Source organism: Apis mellifera, linkage group LG1 (genome assembly GCF_003254395.2).
Source record: "Apis mellifera strain DH4 linkage group LG1, Amel_HAv3.1, whole genome shotgun sequence".
Taxonomy (NCBI): domain Eukaryota; kingdom Metazoa; phylum Arthropoda; class Insecta; order Hymenoptera; family Apidae; genus Apis; species Apis mellifera.
The window spans coordinates 20,756,351-20,781,535 of NC_037638.1; the positions used below are offsets into that span (position 1 = coordinate 20,756,351).

Genomic DNA, 25,185 nt, shown 5'->3' on the forward strand with positions numbered 1-25,185 from the left:
TTTTTACATTGTCTAACGCTGACAAAGTCGAGTCGTTCATCATCGAATCGTGGTGAAGGAATACACGGTCGCATACGTGTAACGTGGCCCGAAGAAAACTTCTATCGACGGCCACTCAATCTTGTTTTTTTTCCATTGGGACACCGCCTGGTAGCAAGTGGCGTTTTTTCGATGGTTCATCGAAACCTTCGAAACGATCAGGGAAATCTCGATGGATCCGAAAAACCGAAAAACCGAAAAACGACAGACATATTTACAAAGAAAGATCTTTGTGTGGTACGTAGAATTTTTTTCCATATAGCGGAATACAGGAAAATTTGAAATAATAATTTAAATTTTTACGAAAATTAGCAAGGATTATAATATTAATTTTTTAAATGAAAAGAGAAAAAAAATGTGTAAGAATGTATAAAAGAATGGTACGATATAACATATATAATAATATTAGGTAAAAGCGTAAAAAAGAGGACCATATTTGCAAATCTGTGAAATAAAATATATAATATATATCGACAGCGAGCTTTCTACATTGGCAATTGTTCGTTGGTTCTGATAGGGAGGAAATATAGTGAGAGAAAAAACGAGATAGTGGAGTGTATGTTCGTGTTTTTCAGAGCTAGTCCCGTTAGAAGGCAATTTTTATAGAGAACGAGGGAATTTTATAGTAAATGATCGTGAGAACGAACTGATTCTGATTATGGAATGATCATCTCGTTTTAATATGTTTTCTAAACAGTACCATTTTCAAATAGTAATATAATAATATATAAAAATAATAAAATTTAAAAAAAATTTAGATTGAAATTTAGATTTATCGAATTTGGAATTAACGAATATTATTAAAAGTAAAATAAATCTTATTACAATTATTTGTTACGAAAGTTTTAAAAATCAAATGTAGTGTATTCTTTATTTATTTAAAATAATAACGGGTTAATAATTTTACAGAGAAAGAAAAAATTTTCCATTAATAATTATTCCATTAATAATATATTAATCAGTAAAATTTTTAAAAGTTACGATTCGTATTGTTATAATAGTTATCATAACAACGAAATGTTATATTGATATAACATAACAATAACAAAAATTCACGGAATTGTAATTAAATCCACATTCAGTGAAAAAATTTCACGTTCCATAACATTTAATAACATATATAATAACATATACAAGGAAAATTTCCTAGTAAATTTGGAGGACTTTACGGTTTGTATTGTAACGCGACCGTTCGTTCTCACGCTCAGTCTCGTCGTGACTCTCGATTAGTACGCGTCTTTTTGTTTAATCGCTCGAGAATCTGGAACGTGATTTAACGGTCGTGTGCATTCGCGAGTTTGATGTGGGTGGTTGCGAATATATTTTAGACGTAGATTAATATCGTATGCTAATGTTGATTTTACGTTGTCTGTTGGCATATACGCGTGGGTTCCTAATGTTTTTCTACATGCATCTACGTATGTCCAGTGATGATCAAGATTAGTCACCAGTGCGTGACCTCGTGTGTATGTTAAGAACGAATTATAGTACGTGTTTAACTATGAATTATTGCGTATTTCGTAATTCGCATTTATTATATCGTATGATTTCGCGTGTGATTGCATATATTACTGCAAGGCGAAAATTACGTCGCGAAATTACGCATATTCGTTCGTAGAAGATGTCGGCCATATTTGAGATTCTGCGCCTGCGATTCTGCGCATATCTTTTCGGACATTAGTACGTAGATTTTTGCACGTTATGCGTCATATATATTTTTGTGAGTTTTTGTACGTTATTTTGTGTTTACACGTGTTTTACTATTTTTGTTTGTTCCAGAAGTTTTGTACGGTAGCCTCTCGACGTATATTTATTGCTGTAGGTAAGTACAAGTTGATTATTTTTAAATTTATTCTCAAAATCATTTGCATAATTTCATGTGCATTTCACGTACAATTTTGATTAAATTTCCAATCGTATACACAGAATATTTGAATTTCTGTGTTTGATTGCCTTATTGAAATATCGTTCACTTATTAAATTAAGTTTATATTTGCATGTTATAAATTTTAATATCACGAATAAAGACATGAATATCGATATTAAGAAAATGAAAATTTGATATTAAGACATAAGAATTCATTTTTTTTTTGGTTAAATTAATTCGAAAGCATTGTTATATTAGTCAATTAACTATTAACAATTCAATTTTTATCAAAAAATTTTGACAAAATTAATCTTTTCTAAATTAACCTAACCTAATCTAAATTAACCTATATTTTCGTCGTGAATGATGTCATATTCTCTATTAATTTCGGTATTGCGCAGTATTTTTTAAAATGGATATTTATTCGATTTCAAGTCTTATTCTACGAGATTTTTAGAAACATTTACTAATTAGAAACATTTATCTCTCTTTCGTTCTATCGGTTTCATTCCTGTAACAATTGCGTGAAATTTTCTCAATCCTTGGCATGCATTCGACGTTGTCGTAAGTGCAATCGTTCGCGCGAAACATTGTAAGGAAACTTGCTATAACAATCGACGAGAAGCCTGAGATTGCCGTGGGGAAAATTGTTCAGAGGCTTCGTGACGGTTTCTATAGAGTATGTGGCAGATGTGTACGTGAAAGCGGAATTCCATCAGCAACCACCGGAATCGCGTCACTTCGAGCATGTCACCTTTGCGCGTTCAATTATAATACCGTAAGAAGCATTCTAACTGTTCATTATTATCAAATGCGTGAATTATTATACGGCTCGAGCACATAATACGTAGATATTCAATCGTACTGTTTTTCGTACATATTCTTTTTAACAATTTAGAAAATAAATTAATTTTAAATATAATTTCCGAAGATATCATATGACGCGAATTTCTTTCTAAAGAAATTATCAAAATTCAATCATATCAATTTCGAATGCAATCGGAAATATAATAAATCATTTTCAATTCGTATCACTGGATAGAATTCCTAAAAGTAGGAATTCTATTTTATAGAGCTTTAATTGAAAACGCGCTATCATCCGAAACCAATCGTTTTTTCCTCGCAATTAAACTTCTCGGGGAAGAAAAAAAGGGCATAAAATTTCATTAACCTCTAAATTTCCTTAAGTCTCTCGCCAAAGGATCCGATTCGTTTTATTCGACGGGCCGCGTGAATTTCCTAGATTTATTCTCTCTTTATCAACGAATTCCACGAAAACGAAAACGTCTGTGATTTCCATTCAACGGTCCATAGCTTCGAATCGACGAATAAAGAGTAACTCGGAGGGACTCGCGGAGGCGAAGGAGCCGCGAGATTCAGCTTCTTTTAATCATATCGCGCGCGAGCGCGTTGCACGAGCCGCGAAACAGGCCACAAAAGGAGGCTGGTGGTTAATTTCCGCGCGGAGGGTAAAAAGTGGATGGCGGGCAACTGAAACTTGGACTCGTTGAAAAATTTACAACGCGCCGTGAGCTATTGCCGTCGACGAGACGAGCCGAAACGAGACGAGACGAGGGGGATGGGGCGTGAGGACCTTTTCACCGGGCCTTCCTTCCCTCCTTCCTTCCTGCGCTTTGATCCCATAATCAGCCCTTTGTTCCTAGCCACTCTGATACGTTTCCCTTGTAAATGACTCGTTGATTCGACCGTACCTTTTATTAACCATGCAAATATGAAATCGTGGTATCAGTACCGCCGCCTCTGCCGCGCTTTATCAACCGCAGTTACGGAAGGAGGAGGGGAAGGGGGAGGTTGCTTGGGGCGGAGAAAATTAACCCCCTTACGATTGTCGTTTATTACAAGAAATGTGTTTGAGGTGGAAAATACCTTTGAACTACCGGGTGGATGGTTAATTAGAAATTTTAATTGATGTTACTCGACCATTCTTTTTTTTCTTTCTTTTCTTTTCTTTTCTTTTTTGTTCCGTGATAATTAAGATTCGGGTGTTTGCATATTTGGCAAGAAAATGGAAGTGGGATGATATCGGTAGAGTAACAATTTTAGATAGGTATCTGAACTCGGTAGAAACTGTTCGTGCGATTTAAATTTAAATTCGAATCGAGATAACGGGAGGCATTATTACAGGGAACACATCGAATATGGAAAGGGCTTAGCGAATAATCTTCCCGGTGTTTTTACGAGTGCATACGAATATAATTCTGATTTTTTCCGAGTAAAATAAAAGTTATAATTGGATGAGAAAGGATATTTAAAGGGAATCTTTGTTCTTGTTCGGAGAAATGTATTCAATTTTTTTTTCTTTTTTTTTTTTTAAGCGATCGATATCGAGTATGCACAACAACATTGAATATTGAACGAAAGTTGCAAAAAACGATAAAAATATATTTAAGACAATTTTTTCTTTTAGATGATAAACGAAGTGAAAAAAATATTACGGAATATTTTCACGAAATCGCGAGTGCAATGCGAAATTGCAAAGTACACACGGGAACCATTGGAACCAAGGGGGCGAGGTATCCAAGACCGGTGTTTGTGTTTCAGCGGTAACCTGACAGGATCCAGGTGAAGCAAGATAATCCTTGGTAAAAGCCACTTACGGAGTGGTGTATGGTACTTTAACTTGTTATTATACAAGTTCTCGTCGCGGCGCTTAAATAAGCTTGCGACCTGGTGAAAAAGAGATGAAAAACGGAGTGCGCCTTAGCTCGGCGCACCGTGAACATTTAACGAACGCTTAACGAGCCGTATATAACCAAAGAAATAAGGTTGCTGCACTAAACAATCTAGTTATAATCTTTTTTTCTTCGTGCGAGAAATAGTTGGAATGGTTTCAATATGATTAAAATAATAATCCGTTCGTGATTTTCTCTGGATTTTCAATTTTTGAAGATTTTTTTTTACTACAGGATATCGTTCCTCATTAAGTAATGTGGAATTATTTTTTCAAACGAAGAAAGAATACAATAGTAGCATTTACGACATTTTAATTAATTAAAAAAAAAATCCAGTTCAGAAAATTTTGTTAGAAAATTTAATTTTTTCATTTCATTTATTCAGCTTCGGGAGAGAAAATTAAATTCTAAAAATATGGGGAATGAAATTTTATTGATTAAATGGTATATCTATCCAAAGTACACAATAGAAACCGAATTGAAAAGCAAAAATTAAGTTTATAAATATTTGGAAAATGGATTAAATTAATTTCTGTGAATTATTTTTCGATCAAGTCTAAAGTTTTATTTTTTTTTTTTAATCTTTCGACAGTGATAAACGTGAGGATTATAAATTATAAATTAATTATAAACGTTTAAGTTTTTTTTGCGAACATGGAGATCATTTTGTCAGGAAATCAGCTTTAATAAAAAAAAAAAATTAAATTGAAAATAATCACGAAACGAACAAAGATGTTTCTCTCGCAAAAGTGGTGAGAAATATCATTTAGCTTAACTAATTCGAGTGACCATAGAGAGTTAATATAAACAGTGATAATTTTAGGTGGAAATGTTATAACAGCAAGACTAACTAATTTCAACTCGAGGGAGAATAAACTCAAATATGTCGCGATGTCATCCAAATTATATTATTTTATATTCGACGAATATTTTATTTCAATTATTAGACATCGTTCAAATTTGGTTTAATTAATTCTTAAACTATTCTTAATTATTGATATCGAATTTTCGTTTCATTAGGAAAAGATTCGCTATTAATTTTTTATTTTAATTTTAAAGACAAGGAACCGATATAGTTTTTACTAAAAAAAGAGAAATTCGCGAATATGTAACTATTGACAACGTTTAGTTTAGTTAAGTATTCACAATCTTTCTTTAAAATTATAAAAATTTTCCTTTTCTCGAAACGTGTTTGGAAATCGTGCGCTTCTAATTAAAAATAATAGAAATTCGGGAGGAAGAAATTGCACGGTATGAATAAAATTCCAAGTTTCCGCGATCCCAAATCGTTTTCGGAAACGGCATCCTTTTCGAGTTTCATTTCACGGTACGAAACGAGCTTCCGTAAATCGGCAAGTGTCTAACTTGATTTAATCAACGAACGGGTTACTAATTTTCCCCGAATTATTCTCTGAAAAGCGTTCAACTGCAAATTTCACGAGAACGTTAATTAACAACAGGTTGTTTAATCTTTCGTTACTCGCGACGAAAACGTTTCGTTATAATCCCCTGCCACTCTCTATCCCAATTCTTTTCCTCTGCCGTTTTCTTTTCATTCTTTCCTTCTCCTCTCCCTTTTTTTTTTTTTTAAAAAAGATTTTAATCCCGAAACCCTCGGCCCGGGGCTAATGATAAACGACCACGGTCACAATAAAATTGCGAAAATGTGTGTTAACAGCAGTTTGCAATTTTCGCGGGGAAATTATCGCGAACGTGTCGTAGAGAAAGAGCGGACTGGTGTAAGAACCGAGAAACGAGCATAATGTAGTTTTATTGCGGCCACAATTCGGTCCAACAGGAAACTTTTCCTCGTCCGTTCCACTTTTTTTTTCCTTCGCATCCTCGAATATTTTCTCGAGCGTTCCCCCTCGAAACGTTCGATCGAACGATCCGTGTGAAAATTTTTCAGGGGAATATTGTGTAACGAATTTGGGAAAACGCGTTCGCTACATTTTTTGACCGAGAGAAAGGAAAACGCGATTTTCCACGGGCGAGTAACCCGAACGAGAAAAGTCAAGAACCGCGAGCCTCGAGAAATATGTCGAACACCGACGAGAAATATTGACTTGGATATTTATAGAAGTGAATCTTGGGATCCACGAGCATATACGAGCGGCATATTCGTAGCGTGAATCTATGGAATTTATGGAAAAAAAAAAAAAAAAGGAAGAGGAATGGAAAAATAGAAGGATATTTTTTTATAAATCGTGGCAATGCATCTTGTCGTTCGACGACTAATCATTAATTTTCAATCACTTTTCATAAAGTTTACCGAACGACGTACAAAGTTTAAAGATTTTGACACAAAAAAGGATGGGATCGGTCGAGGAATCTTGTCAGAGAATAACTGTTGTACACTCGTGGAAATAAGGATTTAAAATTTTCCACGATCCATAATATTATTTTCATCCCGTATTTTAGGAGGATAGAGAATTCTCCGATATCACGGACGCTTAAAATGGATAATTTATAGAAGGAATTAAAATAGTTGGCTCAGCTATTTCTCTCGATTCGTAACAAGGGGGATGGAGGGGAAAAGGAAACAGAGAAATCGAGACAATTCACGATGGAATGATTTTCGTGGCGTCCCCTTGTTCAATCCAGGGAAACGATTTTAAAATCCGAGGAGGATACCGTTCGACTGGCTGAGCCCCTTACACGCACGAGTTGCCTGAACTGCAATCAATAAGAAAGTCGAGATTGCTTCAGCGATTGCCTCGGGCCGGATAGCTAGCAAAGGCTTCCGCAAGGCCGTAGAGAATGAGAAGAGGCCAACGATTGCGGCTTCGATAGAAGAATTTATCATCAGTATGTAAGCAACGTAGAGGTGGAGAGCGAGATTCCCTTTGAGATGGAGAATATTAAAATTAAAATTTGACTATTTTAAAAGCTAATGAGGAACACGCGCGTAGAATGTGAAAATTGAATCGTTTCGAAATTACGTATTAAATTCCTTCCGAAAATTTAAATTAAACGAAATATTGTTGAAAAATAGAATAAAATAAAAAATTAGGGATTCGCCGTTTGGAATTTAGCTTAAAATTTCAAATTTTACAGGAATAATAATTATTTCGAATATATTAAAAAACTTCTCGAAAACCATATCGTTTCGAAGTTAAGAAACATCTGAAATGACGGAAGGGAAAATTTTTCTCGCGGCAGAAAATCAAAATCATCATCCGCTGTTAAGTATCTCATTAACTAGCTAATACATATGTACATTCGATGGTTAATATTTGAGGAGAGGAAAGTATCCATTACCAAAAGCCTCTGGTTTCAATGCTCTCCTCCTGGAGGGATCGCCGCTCAAACCCTGTGCACACAAACTTATTATAATAGTCAATTCCATTAACGTGCGATTTAGCCACGAATCACAGCTTCTAAATCTCGTACGCCGCTTTTCCTTCCCGGACGTTGACCCCTTCGTAATCTGTCGGGACAAACGATCGGTTTCCGTTTCAAACTACTTTGGCTAGCGCTCGAAGAAAGTGGCGGAGAAGTTAAACGTTTCTCAAAGTTTGCTGCCTTTTCGCCCGGATATCCGCCCGGGATATCTCCTCTCTTGTAATCCCCGTGACTCGTTTTCGTTCGCGGCTTTCCACCTATCCGGACAACAAGTCGCGAGAAACACACCCTTATTAAGGCTGGATTATCGTGCTCTTCGACCGTGTACGACGCTTGAATCGTAATTTGCCTGTTTACGCTGCTACACGTTATTACAGCATCGACGTTTTCATAGGGTTGGGAGGATAGGTATTGCTTATATATCTTATATATACGTGTCTTGTTTATGATGATCGTAAAAAGTTACGCGTTTCGAGCTTGGGGATAAATTAAACGAAGGAAAGGCGTGTAAAGGGGAAGCGAAGAAAAAGAATTAATTCTCGTTTACTTTTTACACTTTGTTACTTTTGTTACTTTTAATTTGCAAATTGATTTCTTTTTAGAGAATCGATTATTCTTGAAATATTTACTCTTCGACGATTTTTCTCAATCGGGTGAAATAACAATTCGAGATGATTTCATACAGTTTCTAATAAATAAGGAAATAGAAGATGTGACATAGATCACTCGCGTAAAGGATTCTGACAGATTTCACTGAAACGAAAATTAAGATAAGTAAACTGTTTCTATTAGTAGAACGACGAAGCTGAAATCACTATTTAATTTCCAATGAATGATCAAGGAGAGATTTAGTTTCTGAAAATAGGGCAGGATGATTCCGATAAGATCTGGTGCGTATGGAGCAGGCTTTACGACGCACCAATTCCCATTCCGCGTCATAAACTTGTTTTCCGCACCCTCCGTCAAGGGGAAACGGGTCCTCCTCCGTGTAACGTGCACATTCTCCGTGCACGTTTCTACACACACGGACACAAAGACACGCGTGTTTCGAAGATCAAACAGAAGTCCCACGGCGACGAAGACCCTTGCTGTTACCCTTGACTCGACTTTTCCATTCCGCCCCCTTTTGCTTGTCGATCCTTGGAGAAGTCGAATATCCTTCCACCCTCGAGAAAGATATCAGGGAAATGTGAGCACTCACGTGAAAACGGTCAGAGCATTGATCTCTGGATTTATTCAAAATTCGCTTAGAAAGATTTTTAAATCGTTGGATGGTTCTCGAATTGTTCGAATAATTCGTTCGATTAATTTTTTGGATTCGAGATTTTTAAATTTTCGGCGATTTTTTTCTAAATCGTTTTTCTTCAAATCATCGAGCGTTTCTTTAAACGCTTCTTTAATTTAAATTCTCGAGTTGATCAGATTTACTCCAAGTGTTTATCGTAATACTTGGAGTAAAATTAGGAACGATAGGATCGCGATAGAAACAAGATAATTCCATTTGACGATCATCAACAATAACGATCCATCGTTGCACGTTCAATTTCGTTTTCGCCCATTTCCGAACTCATTCCACATTCGCTTTGATTAATTTTTCTCTCGTGGACAATCTGACCCACGGACGACGAGATATTTAACGAGCTCGCGTCGATAGATTTTCTCGAAAAAAAAAAAGCTATAACTGTCCTCCGACCGAAAAAATTCGTCTGATTTCACGCATTTCACGGAACAACAAACTCGCCGCACATTGTACACCGGAGAAAGGAGCACGTTTTCCCCGACGTTACACGTGATACATTGTCTGGGAGAGAGAAATGAAAAAAAAAAAAAACCGGTGGCAGCATCACGAAAGACGATAATAACGTTACAAAAATGGAAATAAAGAAAGAAAGAAAGAAAGAAAAAAGAGAGTGAAACCGCGACAGAAAATTTTAATTCTTCGTCCTCGCTTTTTCCACTCGCATGTACGGTTGCTCTAAAATATACAAGAAATATGTAACGCGTATCTACGAAAAAAGAGAGAAAGAAAGAAAGAAAGAGAAAAAAGAACTTGACGAATACGAACAATTTAGAACAATTTCAGTCTAATGGCTATTTACACGTTGGAATAAAAAAGGAAGGCTCGAGTTTTTCTGCCAAATTTGCGGGAGAGATCTCGGAAAATATGTAAACGATTATTTCGAAAGAAGATATTTCGAGTGGAAGCGGTCGACGAGCGGAAAGTAATAGTTTAATGTAGCCTGGCGGGAATCAAACGTAATTTATCTAAAGTGCGTTCATAAGTCTCGCAATTAGGTGGTCGTCGAGGGGTGCACGCGAGCAATTATTGAAGAAAATTGGATAATTCCTTTGAGACGGTACGAAAGAGGGTTAACCTCATGATAATGACTAATGACGATAAGCTTTGAATTAGCCTCACGGTAAATTAATCTCCCCTCCCTCCCCTTATTCTCTTATCGATTATCGATGCTTTCGTTTCGTTCAAGATCGTTCGAAATTCATTCCATTCAAATGAAACTCGAAGCATAATCGATCTTCCTCGGCATTCGTATACAATAAAATTGATAAATTATTCGCGAGAGAAAAGTAAGAAATTTATTCGATAATACGGAGGCCACGAATATATTGTTTCAGATTTAAGCTGATCACTTATCGATCAAAAAAAAAAAAACTTCTTCCATTCCAGAATGAAAAGTTAATTCTTAAGAATCGATTTGAATTGAATAAAAGATTGATCGATCTTATTCCTATTTGAATAAATAATAAAGTAAAAATGCATCGTATCACAGACGTAAGAATATCATCGGAGGAAAGTGTTATTTTTTAAAATTGGAACAGAAAGTAAAGAAAGTAAAGTGGAGAAATCTTACCGGTGATCTTGATGTGATACGGCAATTGGGCGCGCCAGGTGTCTTGCATTTTCCTGTCGGGCGCGACGCATCGATATTCGCCGGCTTCCTGGTAAACGACTCGACTCAAAGCCAGTGGACCGGGACCACCAACTGGATCCATTCCAGGACCGTGTCCCCAACAACCACCGTCGCACTCCAGGGTCACCGCACCCCCGATTTGAACTTCCATCTTCCGGGAATCGGTTGCCTCGCCGTTCAACGCTTCCGCTTCCGTTTCCATGTCTGGATCGTCTAAACGGTGATTTAAACGGTGAAACGGTCGGCTACCGTGAAAAATGACACGAGGGAACGAAATATCAAAATTTATCACATAAGAATAAATCTATTCTTCGAATGTTTAAATCGATTGAAATCTTCGCAGGATTAATATATAATTTCTCTCCGTGATACGAAAAAGCAATTACAAATTTCAATCTTTCCAATCCACGCGCATTCGTATTCAAGGATATCTTAAAATGATTTCGATGGTCGTTGTCGTCGATAACAACGGAGGTGGTCTCGCATCAACGATTGCGCGCACGTACCGGGGATAAAGTTCGAAGATGGGAGCGGCGTAACCGTTGGGGAGAAAAAAAAATCTCTTTTTTCACAGAGGCGTGGACCGCGATATTCTTTTCCAATTCCATATCCTGCGGAATTATACATATATCTCTGATCGTTTGTTCTCGAGCTAACGTTATGTCCACAATTACGAGGGTGGAGGGGTTGGCGATGTCGTGGCCGAGGATATCTCCTCTGGACGGAGGGGAGAGGAGAATTAGAGTGTCGATAGGTGGTGTTGGAGAAGGAGAGGCATAGAGAAGGTGAGAGGCGTAGAAAAGGTGGAGGAGAGAGGAAAGAAGGAACGGGGGATGGGGATAGGAGAAAGAGAGCAGTCCTTTGAGTTAGCAAGCTGATCCTCCGGCTCATCCTATAACAAAACAAAGGGATCAAAGTGGTGGATGCGACGATAGGAGGCTTTTACACCCCTCCCCTGGCCGCCGCGCTGGCTATACCTCGTTTGTCTTGTAGTTTGTTCGGAATTTTACAGCAAACACAATCGCTGACGCTATAACAAACAACACGGACGACAGTGGGGCAGGAAGAGAGATAAAGAGATAAAAAAAAGAGGGGAGGGAGAGAGAGTTTTCACTTTTTCTTCGTTAGTTCTGCGAATGCACGCGCATCGAAACTTCTCTCTTTTTTTAATGGCGATTCTCGTTACCTATGAATTCGATCTATCACCGGAAATTCCGAGTGATGCGTGATCTTTTGATCCTTGATACGGGCAATTTTCGTTACGTAGGAACAGGATCCACGCGTCATGATCTCGGCCAATTCGTCGTCCGTTCCGTTGAAAAAAATATCACGTTGACCCGTGTCGATGTTTGTTCCATTTTCGAATTTTTATGTATTTGTACGTAGATACACATCGTAAGAGATTCGAATTGGAGTCTATTGGAATCCAGGAATCAAAGGAGTATTGTAACGAGTTTTCCGAAATCAAACTATCCTTTAATGTCTTCGTTTAACGAGCGGCCAGTTACGAAAGTTCGACTTAATTGATCATTAATCTGACGAGTTCTCTTAAGTACTTTGGATGTTGATTGTACGAAATCCGATTGCATTTGACTCGGCCGTTTCACGATTGATTGTTAACCGATCGGTCAACCAAACTACTAACTAACCGACCAACTTTGCCAGATATTTCGCCCTCCCTTCTATTGACCTCCTCTTTTTCGGTCCCACGTTTCCGGTGGCGGATGCAACTTCTACAATGATATCAACTTTCCCACAGATCTAGAACCTCGCGATCGAACTCGAAAAGTTTCAAGCGAATAGATACTTTTCAAAATTACAAACGAATTTATCAAAATTTTTCCCTCGAGAATTTTATAGAAAAGAATTTTTTAAATGCTGCACGATTATCGATACACAAGATCGATCACTCGTACAGCAATTATTTATTTAATTCGCAAAGAAACGACAAACTTTCATCCCCAACAACCGTTCATGGTATCTTTTTCTTTTTTCTTTCTTTCTTGGAACCAATTCCAAAAATTCATTTCCCTTCTCCTTTTCCTTTGAAAACGCGCGTTATCTACGATTGCACGAAATTGGTGCGCGCCCGTTTAAAACCCTCGTAGACGTTATCCGTGGATAAGTAATCCGGGCAGGAGATTCGAATAGGACGCGGTGCCTCTGTAATCGATAATTCCTTACTTAGGGGTGGGAGGGATGGTTGGTTTATAGGTGCTCTCGAGCCATCTAAACTGCGTAGAGATTAGGTGCTCGGAAACCCGTATCCAGGATCCCGCCGGTGCGAACGGAAGCCGGCGTTGAAGAGGAGGTGGAGGAGGAAAAGGAGGAAACTCTCGAAGGTTCGAAAGGGGGGAGCCTTTCCATCCTCCTCCCACTGCTCTGTTCTCTCTGGTTATAATGGCAAGATGGAAGGACCTATGGGGTCCCGGGCTGGGTAGGAAATTTGCAAATTTTCACGACAGGGCACGGATAATTTCCGGTTGGCTCGGCGGTTTCCGTACTTGACAAATGACTGTGGTTTCCGGTTATCGGCTGCGAGGAACACCAACCCCTCTTGCATTCCGAATTAGCGGGGATGTCTCGACCCCTCTCGACCAGAGACAATATTCTTTTCGATCCACGAGTTTTTCGTTCGAACGAAAATCCTTGTTTTCTCGATTTATTTAATTAGATGAAATATCGTTTAGACGGAGATGTTTATTGTTTTATGGACATGATAAAGCGAAGAGTCTGTTTTTATATAATATCTTTCTAAGATACTTTCTTCGCGAGCGTGTTTATTTTTATATTCATATGGAAAGATTGAAATTTTTTTTTTTTGCATCTTTTATGCCATGTTCGTTGGTTTTTTGAATATGCGAAATAAATAAATTTTAATATATCAAATCTGTATTCAATATGTTAAAGTATATTGGAATATCTTGAAAAAAAAAAGAATAATAAAAAAAAGAAGAAGATATATGGATGTCCACCATGTTGAAAATACTGCACTTTCGTTGCTCTATATCATATTTTAAAAGACAGTTTTGTATCGATGAAAATTTGAACATCCGTCAAATTTTCAAAAGCGCGCTTTTTCTACAAAAAATATTCCCTTTGACAATCTAAATATCTGTATTTTCTATTAATTTTGTTTCGAACATTCGTTTCCTATTATTACTGGATATTATTGGTCTCTTCTTTTGTTGGTCTATATCGTATTTCAAGAGACAGTGATCACCTTTATAAAACGTCCATCGATTTTTAACGCATTTTTTCTAAAAAAAAAAAAAAAAAAATATATATATATTCCCTTTGACAAACCAAATATCCCTATTTTTCAAGTTTTATTAACTTCGTTCAAACGTTCGTTTTCTGTCGTCTACGGATCTGGATCAACAAGCCGATGAAACGTGAATCTCGGTTTCATCGAAAGAAGATCGTATCATGATAAATTATCTCGTCAGAATTGAACGATACGCGTGAAGTGGAAAAATGGAATTTTTATCCTATGAAATTTTGAAGCAATTTCCAATCGTTTTTACCATACGTGTTTAATAACATAAATGTTGGATCGTGATGCAAATATATCGCGATTCCGAGGATTCGGTGAAACGAAATTCTCGGGTTCAATCGATCTCTCATAACTCGAACACCCGTGCAACGTGGCCCACGATTTCCATTAATTTCTAATATTACTGTATCCCTTATCGGCCCGTACAGCTGCTCTACTTATTCTATTTTCAATATTTTCATTGTTATACACGAAACGGGGATGGTCGTTTCATACCCCGCTCAATAAATCCATTTGTTCGGTCGATCAGTTCATGAACATCGATAGATTTTTAGCGCGACTTTTAGCGATTTTATTCAATATTGAATGAGTAATCCGAAAGCTTGTGTTTTTGTAATCTAATTTGCGAGGAACACGTTGCGAGTTAAAAAAAAAAAAAAGATAGCCAGTTCATCAAGAGACTTTTTATTTTTTGATTTGTAATTGAATATTTTTGCGAATATTTTTTATTTTGCAATTTTTAATACATATATATGTATGAAATTTTTTAATTAAGATTTATTTTGATATTTTGGTAAGCGAGACAAAGGATACACTTTTCAAAAGTTCAATATTTTTTTCGATTCTCCGATTTCGATTAATCTTTTTCCTCTTTTCCTTTGTCTCCAATTTCAAATTTTTTAATAGATCGAAATATAAATTAAATTTCCAATCGAGCGAAATCTGAATTTTCTAAAATAGTAATCCTTATCCCGAAATCAATTTCTAAAGTTTCAATAACGTTAAAACTTTCTTTTTCATATAATATATTCACTATATTGATTTATCCTCTCATTCCGTGGCAAACTAATCTTAAAAGTTTCTGATTCTTCATTTCGATCGATTAAAATATCAAGATCCTCGTAATCTCCGATTGTTAACAAAGCTGTTGGAATATATCGAATTCTCGATTCGAACCCTACCAAATCCATCCTCGTTGCATCAATTTCTAAATTTCTCTCTTTTTCCAAATCACTTTCGATACGAATAACGAATCGATGATCGTGTATAAAAGAAAAAGAAACTATATACTCACAGCGCACGTTGAGAAAATAACCGATGCTGGTGAATATGCCGAGCATGTGCCTGGTGTAACATTTGTACCAGCCGCTCTCGGCGCGGCTGATTTTTGTGAAGTTGAGCCATCCGTCGTCGCTCTGCTCGACGGGCGGTCCATTGTCTGAAACGCAAACGAAGAGGTTGTGGATTAACTCGGTGAAAATGGCGCGCATCCCTCGCGCAGAATCGCGCCGGTTACCGATTAACCGGCCGGCGTCGTTGGAATTACGCGGTCGAGGGTTGGCGCGACGCCAACGCTGGCCTCGTTATTGTTCTTCGAAAAATCTCTGTACGCGGGGGATTACGCAACGTTTCGAAACGCGGGGATAGGAAAGGCGGGAGGGAGGCGCGTTGTTGTCGAGGGTTAAGTCGCAGGGGGTAGGTAAGCTCGTGTAATTTTGATACTTGGTACACGGGATCTGGTGGGGAACTTGGTGAAATTTTGTTGCGTTGCGAGTCGTGGTGGCGAGAAACGCTTGTTTTGGTATATATATATATGTGTGGAATATATTCGGTAATCTTGTGGTAATTTTTTTTTATTTGGGGAACTTTTTTTTTTTACGATTTAATTCTGGACGAAAAAGTTTTGTTCGTGGAAAAATTTTGTCGAGGGTTAAGTTGGGGATGAAAAGATGACTGTGCGTAATTTTGGTGCTTGGTTCAAAGATCGTGAACAGTAAGTAGAGAATTTTTATGAAATTTTGCACGCGTAGTGAAGGAGAAAGCTTGTTGGTTTAGCTATCGTGGAATATATATTCGGTTATTTTGTGTAATTTTTTTTTTACGTAGGATAAATTTTTCGAGAATTAAATTGGGGTAAAAAAAAGATAATTTTGGGTAAATTTGGTGGTTGATATACAATCGTGATATACAATAGAGAATTTTGCGAAATTTTGATTGCAATAAATGCAAGGTGTGATAAGTGAGAAACCTTGTTTCACGTTGCTAGTGTTATTGAAAATTAATAAACCTGGGTATTGTAATAAATTGACGATAAATGAACGAATATACCGTTCGAGATAATATTTTACGTTGAAAGATTTTTGTTACGTTTTTATTCAAATATCACGATTTCACTTTGGTTAAAATTTTTACGACGATAATAACTCGAGACTGGTTTAGTACGTTGTAGAAGATAAATAATTCAAAGTAAGACGTACGATAAACGCGAGAGAGAAGGTGTCATAAATCTTTATTCAGTTAATAACATCCTGTTTTATTTACTCTTGAATTAGGTCAGGATTAAAGGCGGTCACACGAATTTTTAACTATAACGTACTAAACTTTGGCGCAATGCCTTTGTGTTGATAAATAAACGAATTGAATTTACCATAAGTTAGAAAATACAAATAGTCGAGAAAATTCATCGAAACTTGGATAAATTAAATCTCGCCCCTATCGATAATCTCAATTAAAACCAGTGATAAATCTTTTCGACGTTACTTCTTTCGTGCGGCCCGAACTTAAAACCCTTATCGATCGTATTTTCGTTAATCAAATTAGCGCACGCGATCTTCTGCCTATCTTCTCCCCCATCCCTTCACGAATACACCTCTGTTCAACCAACCAAGAAACAAACAGAAAGAAAGAAAAATCGAAGCTCGAACCAAGTTGAAACCGAAAGAAAGATCCATTTCGCCGCCAAGTCGTTTTTCGGAAAAACTTTGATCCCGCCATAGGCATTTCTCCTTTCCTTTTCTTTCTTTTTTTTAACGAGAGACAGAATTCGACGCAGCTGTCGGATTCACGGGCTCTGAATGTGTAACAACGTGCAACCAAACGCAGGAGCACATGAGAGGGGAGGGAGAAATAGTTAACGGAGAAAGAAGAGAGAAGTTGGAGAAGCACAAGGAAAAAAAAAAAGGAAAAACATTCCCGCGTGTATGCTACTCTCGCGATGAAGTTTTGTTCCGAAAACTTTTATACGTATTAAGGGAGGAGGAAGAGAAGGTTGGAACTGCGATGTATATATATATGATATATATAGGATCGTCCACCGACTGTCGTCTCTTTGCTAAACACAGCGAACTCGTGCCGCTGCCAAAACATGTTCGATTGTGTTAACGGGATAGTATATATATGTATATGTATAGGTAGAGGAGGGATGGCAAGATGCGGTATTCCGTATGAAATAAGAGTGGCCCGTGACTTGGCCCGAGCACCACGACATATCCAGCCACGGTTATGCGGGATTCCGGCTATTTGGCCCGGAAACAAACGGACCGTGCTCGAAATTGAGCCGTGGAGAGAAGAAGGGTCAGGATGTGGGATGTGTCGAGGGGTTGGAGAGCATTTAGCGCAACATCGCGTGGAAAGCGATCGGCGCGCGTTAGTTGCTAATTTCGGGGGTACGTGGCTGCTGGGAGAGTTGGGGAGAGTTAGTTACTTGGAAGTTGGTAGTTTTAGCGCGGATTACATCGATGATGCGAAGCAAGCATCCTCTCTTGGCGAGGATGGAACGGAAGTTAAGGTTCGAATTTATTCGATTTGCATTCTGAGAAGGATTCTTGGAGATCTTTTGAGATGAGAGGAAAAAAGAATAAGATCGGCAAGGTTTGAATAAAGCGAAGTACGAAATAAGAACGGAATGGGGTTAAGTGAAATAAAGGGAGAATAAGATTTTTCACGAACACCTGTGAATAATTCTACTTGGCACGTTTCACGGAACGGAGATATTCCTCTAAGCTCGAACGGCTGGCTATTAGTCGGGGAGAGGAAGCAAAACGCAGATTGCATTTTTTTCTCCCGGTCCCTGAATAAAACGTAAAAGAGCAATCGCAAGAGAGAAGGAAACGTTGCTGCGGAGACGAGTTTACGCGAGGTTTACTCGTTCCTTTACCCGGGCGCAATTATTCCTAAAAAAAAAAAAAAAAAAAAAAAAAATGAAAAAAAGAGAGAGAAAAGTGTTACTCGGCTTTACTGTTTCGAGCACAGTTAGTTAGCCGGCCGAAAAACTTGGAGAACGTAAATACCCTGCTAAAAGCTAACTACTGCTTTGTTAAAAAAAAAAAAAAAAAGAATAGACGACTTATCGTTCGACTTTCAAATCGCTAAAAATGCATTTTTAGAAAATCTATTAATCGTACTTGGATATTAAATACTTGCAAAAGTTGATGCAATATCATCACGTTCATACTCTTGAAAAACAATTTCATTTAATTCAATCAAATATGATATTTAAAATATTTATAACATCGTTCTAATATTTTCATTCATTACAGACGTAACTTTCTTCGAAAAAGAATCGTTCGCAATGGAAAGAAAAAACCAAAATGAGGTTATGTATAACTCGTATATATATATATATATTTGACTGGCTGGTTGGCATCGCATTATATTCTAGCTTCGTATGAACAATGATCGGATGGGGATCTACTTCCCCCGAAGCGGTTTCCCGCAGCTGACGCCCTCGTACGTTTTCCGGAACGTCCGTAGCTGTAGAATGTATCGTCGTGATAAATCGTTCGACGGGGCCGTGATAAATTTATCCTTCTTTTCATTTAAAATATCCTCACACCCTTAACCGCCCTACTTTACTAACCGATCATTACACATCGATCGTATCGATCGAACGGAAAGGAGCCAGCCTCCTTCTCCTTTTTCACCGATCGATAAATTTTTAACATCGGAAAACTGGTGACGGCACGATTCTCTGATTATTCCAAGCACGAACCAGGAACGGCTATTCTATCGTCCCGGCGAAATTTCGTGAACGGGCTCGACTCGCGGCTGGATAACGCGGATTATAGATATTTATCGATAAATTGAATCCAAGATGAGGGGCACATAGAAATTGAAGTGGATAGTGAGTGGTCGGAAAATTGGCCTTAGCCCGAAGGAAAGGGATGCGATTAAGGACTGCAGTTGCGTGCGAATTGGAGGAATCGTTTAAGAAAATTGCATGGATTTTAATAACAAATTACATAAAAAAAGTGCATAGATATAACATTGAAATCGTTACTCTTCATATCGCGCGACTTATCGTTGGATTTATACCCTTGGAGAGAAACAAGGGATTAAAGAAGAGGAAGAAAAAAAGCCCATTCTCGAGAAGAACTATCGAAGAGGAGGAGGTAGTCGAACCGATGGGTGTTGTACACGGTGCAATATTACACGGTGGAAAAAGTGCAGTTGAACCGGGTATGATATATATCGCACGAAGACGAATGGTGAAAATATCTTGGCCGAGTTTGAACGGGGTAAAGTGATAAAGAGGTGTTTGAAGGAAAGCGAACGTGCTTTCTCGATACCTTCCGGGCATCTGGATCGTTTAATAAGAGAGCCGCCCCGTGCCGAAAAGAAATTGGGATCGGCGAGGGGGGGGGGAGGAGAGTTGAAACGAGAGGCTAAAAGCAAGATGAGCTGTGGGGGGAAAGGATGATGATGTGGCGGTGGTTTGGAAGGAGGCATCGCCCGAGGCGGGTACGTGCTCCAAAGGATATTAAAGTATTTTAATTGCAGCGGATTTCGCGGAACGATGGAAGGATTTATTCGAAATCACTCGATCGAGGCTGTGAATAGGGATTAAGCTTTTGCTTCCCTTCCCCGTCGTTTCGTACACAGCAGGCAGGAATTCCGGCACGTTAGAAACGAGAGGCAGAAATAATTGAATAATTTAATGGGATATAACGTGTTATATATATAGTCTCGCGACGCTGTCGAAATCGTATCTGCTTGCGGACAATTCTCCCCGATTTCTTTCCTCGTCGAGCCGATAATGCCAATTAATAATTCTCGATGAACGAATGTTCTCTCGCGAATTCATTTTCGAAAAACAAAACGATAAAGGATCGAGATCCGTTATAAAATGTATTATACTCGTCGAGTGGAATTTCGAGGATTAAACAGGGGGAATCTCGCTCGTCGATACGATGAAAACGACCCAGATAAGAGATAATTTTCGCGCGCAATTTATTACGATTTCGCGAATTCTTCCGTTTCGGATACCGGTGTACAATAATTCGCGTCAACCGTTCGCCAGTAGTTCGGGTCGTTCATCATGTTTCTTATCACTCTCACCGCTGGTCTGGCAGAAAGTGACGGGTGCAGCTGCTCTCAGCATTTTGTGTAACTCAATAACGGAACTAACGAGGCTTGTACGATTAACTGGTAGATCCCTTGATAAATTTCGTCGCCCTTCCAAAACGGGATTCTTCCCGATGAAGGTGAAACGTCATTCTCACTTTCTCACGTGAATTCGATTTATTTGATATTTTTTGATTATTTTTTTTTTTAAATTCATTCCAGACAGTATTCAGAAACGTAGCAGCATCGGGAAATAATTGAGTTTTAAACGGAGAGTTCTTTTGCTTGAAAGAGAGTAGATTTGAATTTGAGGAATTTCGAAGATCTTTGGAAGATTTTTGTCTGTTTTTCTTCGAGAATTATAAAGGTTTAAATTTATTCCTAATTTATTTCTAATAAGAAAAAAAAAGAAATGTTTCAAAAAGTAGAACAAACTTTTTCCCCGTCACGTATATTTTTTTTGAATTTTAATTAAGCAACGAAATAAATCATCCTCGAAAAGTTTAAGTCTATTTGTCCGTATTGAAAGAATTTTATTCGATCGTATCCTTCTTTCAGATGAATACGGTCGAATGATTTTTTGATAAAGTCATTTCGCACTCTCTGCCATTCTGTTTTTAGAATTTTAAAAATCCGATTTGCGTTTCTGAATACGTTTCCTCTTCATTTTACGTGTCTTCCATAACCCATAATTCAGTATTCCATTTAACGCGACATTTTCGACGAAATTTATAAATCGGACGAGATTATATCTACATTAACGATTCAAAATCATCGCGCGCGCACGTATTATTATATATCAGAATTGATTTAACGAATACAATCATAAGAGATTGGCAAACATGGGTGTTCGTCACACCCATTCAACGACGAAATTTAATTCGAAATATCGAATCGAGATTTATAATAGAAAAACCATGGATGGAAACAAACGGAACAGGTGAACCGTACGGAACGATCTGACTCTCGAAACTCGCTTCTCGCCGCGTGCATCGTTTTCAACAATCACGAAAAAATGTTTGAACATCCTCCACGCGTGTATTATTTCCCCGGGGGAGATCAAACATCCGTTCGATCGTTCGTCGAACTCTAGGAGGATGGATACTTTGGAAGAAGAGCTGCGAATTCTATAAAAAGGAGTCGTAAAAAAAAGAAAAAAACTTGATTCACGTTTAAACCGAATGTTTCACCAGGCTTAAACCACTCTAATCAAGAAAGTGGTCCCTCGAAAATCCCGCTTCGGTTTTCTTCCTCTTCCTTCTCCTCCTTCGTGATCAAAGTTTCTCTCTGATTGACGACGAATAAAGGAAATTATACCACGAACTTTTATTTGCGCTACCGATCCCGTGGCAAAAAGCAACAGTCGTTACCGATCCTCCAACTTGGTCTGTAAATCCTTTTCGTGATTTCCAATTGGATAAAGGATTTCAGAGGAAAAAGCTCCTGCTGGCTGGCAGTCACGCGCAAACCAAACTCTATGAAGTGAAATAGAGTATCGAGGTATTACCTCGTAACAGATTCGATGCGTAGAATATTGATCGATATTCGGGGATCTCGATGGCACGAGTATCTTTCGGGGAGAAAAATAAGAAAAGATTGAAAGAAACGTGGAGCGATAAAATTTTGAATTTGCCAAGATTTCGTATTCACGCAAAGTTTCTTCTTTCTTCGGATAATTTCAAAGAAGCGTATTTAATTTAACCGGTAGTTGTACAGGGATTCTAATTACGTTAAAGGGATCAGTTTAACGAGAACGAATGCACGCTAGTGCTGAATGTAACATGACGAGGGTGGAAAGAAACTGCGGCAAAGAAGGTTCAAGTTGATATTTTACGATGAAATCCATCTTTAAAATTCACCAAAGTACCGTATTCCCGCAACTCGTACTTGGAATCGTCCATCCATTAAATCCTCCAATCCTCTCTTATTCTTCATCTTTCTTTTATTTTTTCTTCTCGTGCAAGATTATCGAAGATAAAAAAAGGAGAAAGGAGAATCGAATAAATATCGTTCACAGGTGAAATGATCACCTATTACAGAATCTAGCAATCAACTTGTAAATTATGCAGTCAATACGTTATCACGAACAGTGTTGTGGCAGAGCCTTAAGCTCGTGCATCACATCCCCGGAACGAATCCGTCAGGGGTGGTGTGTAACAAGGTCGAGGCGAAAAGTACGTCCATTAAAACAAACGTTAATTCCCATGGTGGAACGCGTAACGACTCGCACCGTGGCCGTTACGTAAAGCTGGCCCGCACCTACATACGTTTCGTACTGGACTGGAACAGGCGTACCGTCATGAGGATACATAATGCCGAATTTGGGTTAACTCTTTGGACCATGCTTTCGTATACGGAACATGGGAATACTCCGTGATGGTTACCTTTGTTAATTTTGAATCACTCTGGCCAAAGTTTGAGAGGGGAAGTTTTTCGAAAGCAATGATATTTTCATTCGTCTGATCGTATTTTTTTTTTAAATAAATATTCAATATTCAGTAAGGTAGAAAAAAATTATTGAATGTATTTACGTATTTATTTGAACAAAAATTTAGTTTTATTCGATGGGTATTGTATTACAGATATTTCTTCCTTTTTTTTTTGTTTTCTATTAGTTTTTTTTTTATTAGCAACGAGTAAATATCTTATATATATTTATACCTTGCAGATATATTTTGACCCGTTCTTTGTATTATAATTTACGTCCGTCCTACATATGAATATATGTATTACCATTACAAAGTCTTTCAAGATTACAATACATGTATTTTCATGGCGCGAGAGAATCGCGAGATCCGGCGAAAAACTCGATACACGGGCCAATCTACTTACATACAAAGTAACTGCTTCATCTTCGATCCAACAACCCATCCCCGTTTTATCCCCGTTTTATTTGAAATCGTTCAAGAAGCTTTACTTTTACCTCGCCCAGGTTAAAATGTTGTTACATCGGTGCAGGTATCGAAATTGAAGGATCGGCGAAGAAACTCAAAGAGCCGACCACGGTGCTAAAAGGGAGACAGAGTGTCCCAGAGAGGAGGTAGACTAAAGGGGGAATTATCGGAGGCTTTAAATATTTATCGAGTCGTGGGCCAGCCCACCGTCGGCCGGCTTTGACAAAGAACAAGGGGTTGTTAATGAATCCAGTCGGCCAGGAGTAATTCCTTGTTCTTTCCCGTCCTTTTTTTCTCTCTTTTTTCTTCTTTTTTTTTTCACGAGACAAATCGGAATTTAAGGGAAGAGACGAACTTTTCCATTTCCCAATCCCCTTTTCGATCTTCTTTCGAAAATCCAATCCCGATCCCTCTTTCGCTCCTTTATCCACGAATTATTCCATACTCATAATTCTATGCTCGCTCGAAACAAAAATAACAAAGTAGCAAAGGTATCGCCGCATCGGAAAAAGCTTTCCCCTTATTTTTCTTTCCCGTTCTATCCCTTTTTCTCTATTTTCCCTCCCTCCTATTTTTTTCATTCCTTCTTTCTTCTCTTTTTCGAAGCTTCGTTTCCCGCGGAAGGGAGCCGACCACTTCACCCATCGAGCTATCGATTACGTCGGAGTGAAAAAAACGCGACGAACGAATTCGAACGAGCGAACGACGTTCGACGTTCGTACAAGGAGATTTCCAATTATCGGGAATAAGTCGGTGGAACGCTTGGAAAGCGAAATCTCAATGGACTCCCATTGATTTCTACGAAGGAAGAAAGAGAGAGAGAAGAAAAGAGGAGGAGGAGGAGGAGGAGGAGAAGCAACAGCTGAAGAGCGAGAAAGAAAGGGAAGCCCGCCGACTCGAGGAAGAAGCAGCGTAGAATTTTTCATTTTGACGAAACTTTCGCAACGCGCTGGATTAGAGAGGAAGAGAAAGGGAGAGAGGATAAAAGAAGGTGGAAAACGTGTTGCGTTCGCGCTCCGCGAAAGATAATATCTGCCTTGCATACTTATCCGCGATGAGGGGATTTCGCTCGCGTGGAATAGGGGTGGGATTATTTATCGTCCCGACTCTCGACCCCAACCTCGTGATAGTCCTCCTCTGGTCGCCGTGGTATAGAGTAATGTGATTATACGATTTATCGTTTTGTTTGCTGATGACTGCGAAGAGACTAATAGCCTGGATGTTAATAGCAAATGGAAATGCTTCGGTGGGAGGGAGGAGGAGACGTAGGAGTAGGAGAGAGATAATCCTCCCTTGAAATATATATATATATATATATAGAAGATGAAAATATGACGGCTTTCTGCTGCTCGAGGTTTTGTTTGTTTCGAGATAGCGATGGAAAATTTAAAATTAAAAAGAAGAAACGTGTATCAAGGCACGTTTTTTTCTTTTGTAAGGAAAATCTCTTTACTAATGATAATTTAAATATTCTTCTTGATTAGTGCATTTAATCTTTTCATTTTTATCTACATTCTTTTTTTCTCCGCGTGCGGAAATTTTTTAATTCTTTCGACGATTTTTTTTTGACTTCTTTTTTTTTTTTTTTCAGATAGACGAAACGCGAAACTCTTGGTTTCGCTGCTATTGTCACTTACCACGCTGCCAAATGGGCGTGCTGGCCGGATTGCTGTCCACCTCGCATTTCAAGCTGACGGACATCCCCTCGACGATCGGGATTCCAAAACCAGGTAAACGCGTTATCGCGAACGATGGAGTATCTGAAACAGGTATTAAGCAATTATCACCGTCAGTCACG

The 25,185-nt window shown here is 38.2% G+C and overlaps 1 protein-coding gene and 1 long non-coding RNA gene across 9 annotated transcripts in view; one reads left to right on the plus strand and one right to left on the minus strand.

The window, feature by feature from the left end:
- The window catches only part of LOC724195 (B-cell receptor CD22), a 309,575-nt gene that overhangs the window by 58,714 nt on the left and 225,676 nt on the right, over positions 1 to 25,185 (minus strand). For all 8 annotated transcript variants that reach the window (XM_016915573.2, XM_016915560.2, XM_006571402.3 and 5 more), the window contains 3 exons: positions 25,025 to 25,147; positions 15,446 to 15,589; positions 10,815 to 11,087 (listed from right to left, as the gene is read on the minus strand). In XM_016915573.2, coding sequence (XP_016771062.1) covers positions 10,815 to 11,087; positions 15,446 to 15,589; positions 25,025 to 25,147 — 540 coding nt within the window. The remainder of the gene's footprint in view (positions 1 to 10,814; positions 11,088 to 15,445; positions 15,590 to 25,024; positions 25,148 to 25,185) is intronic.
- LOC107965369 lies at positions 1,117 to 25,090 on the plus strand. The gene is made up of 3 exons (XR_001705244.2): positions 1,117 to 1,719; positions 1,819 to 1,861; positions 24,979 to 25,090. It is a non-coding gene; the product is annotated as an uncharacterized LOC107965369 (long non-coding RNA).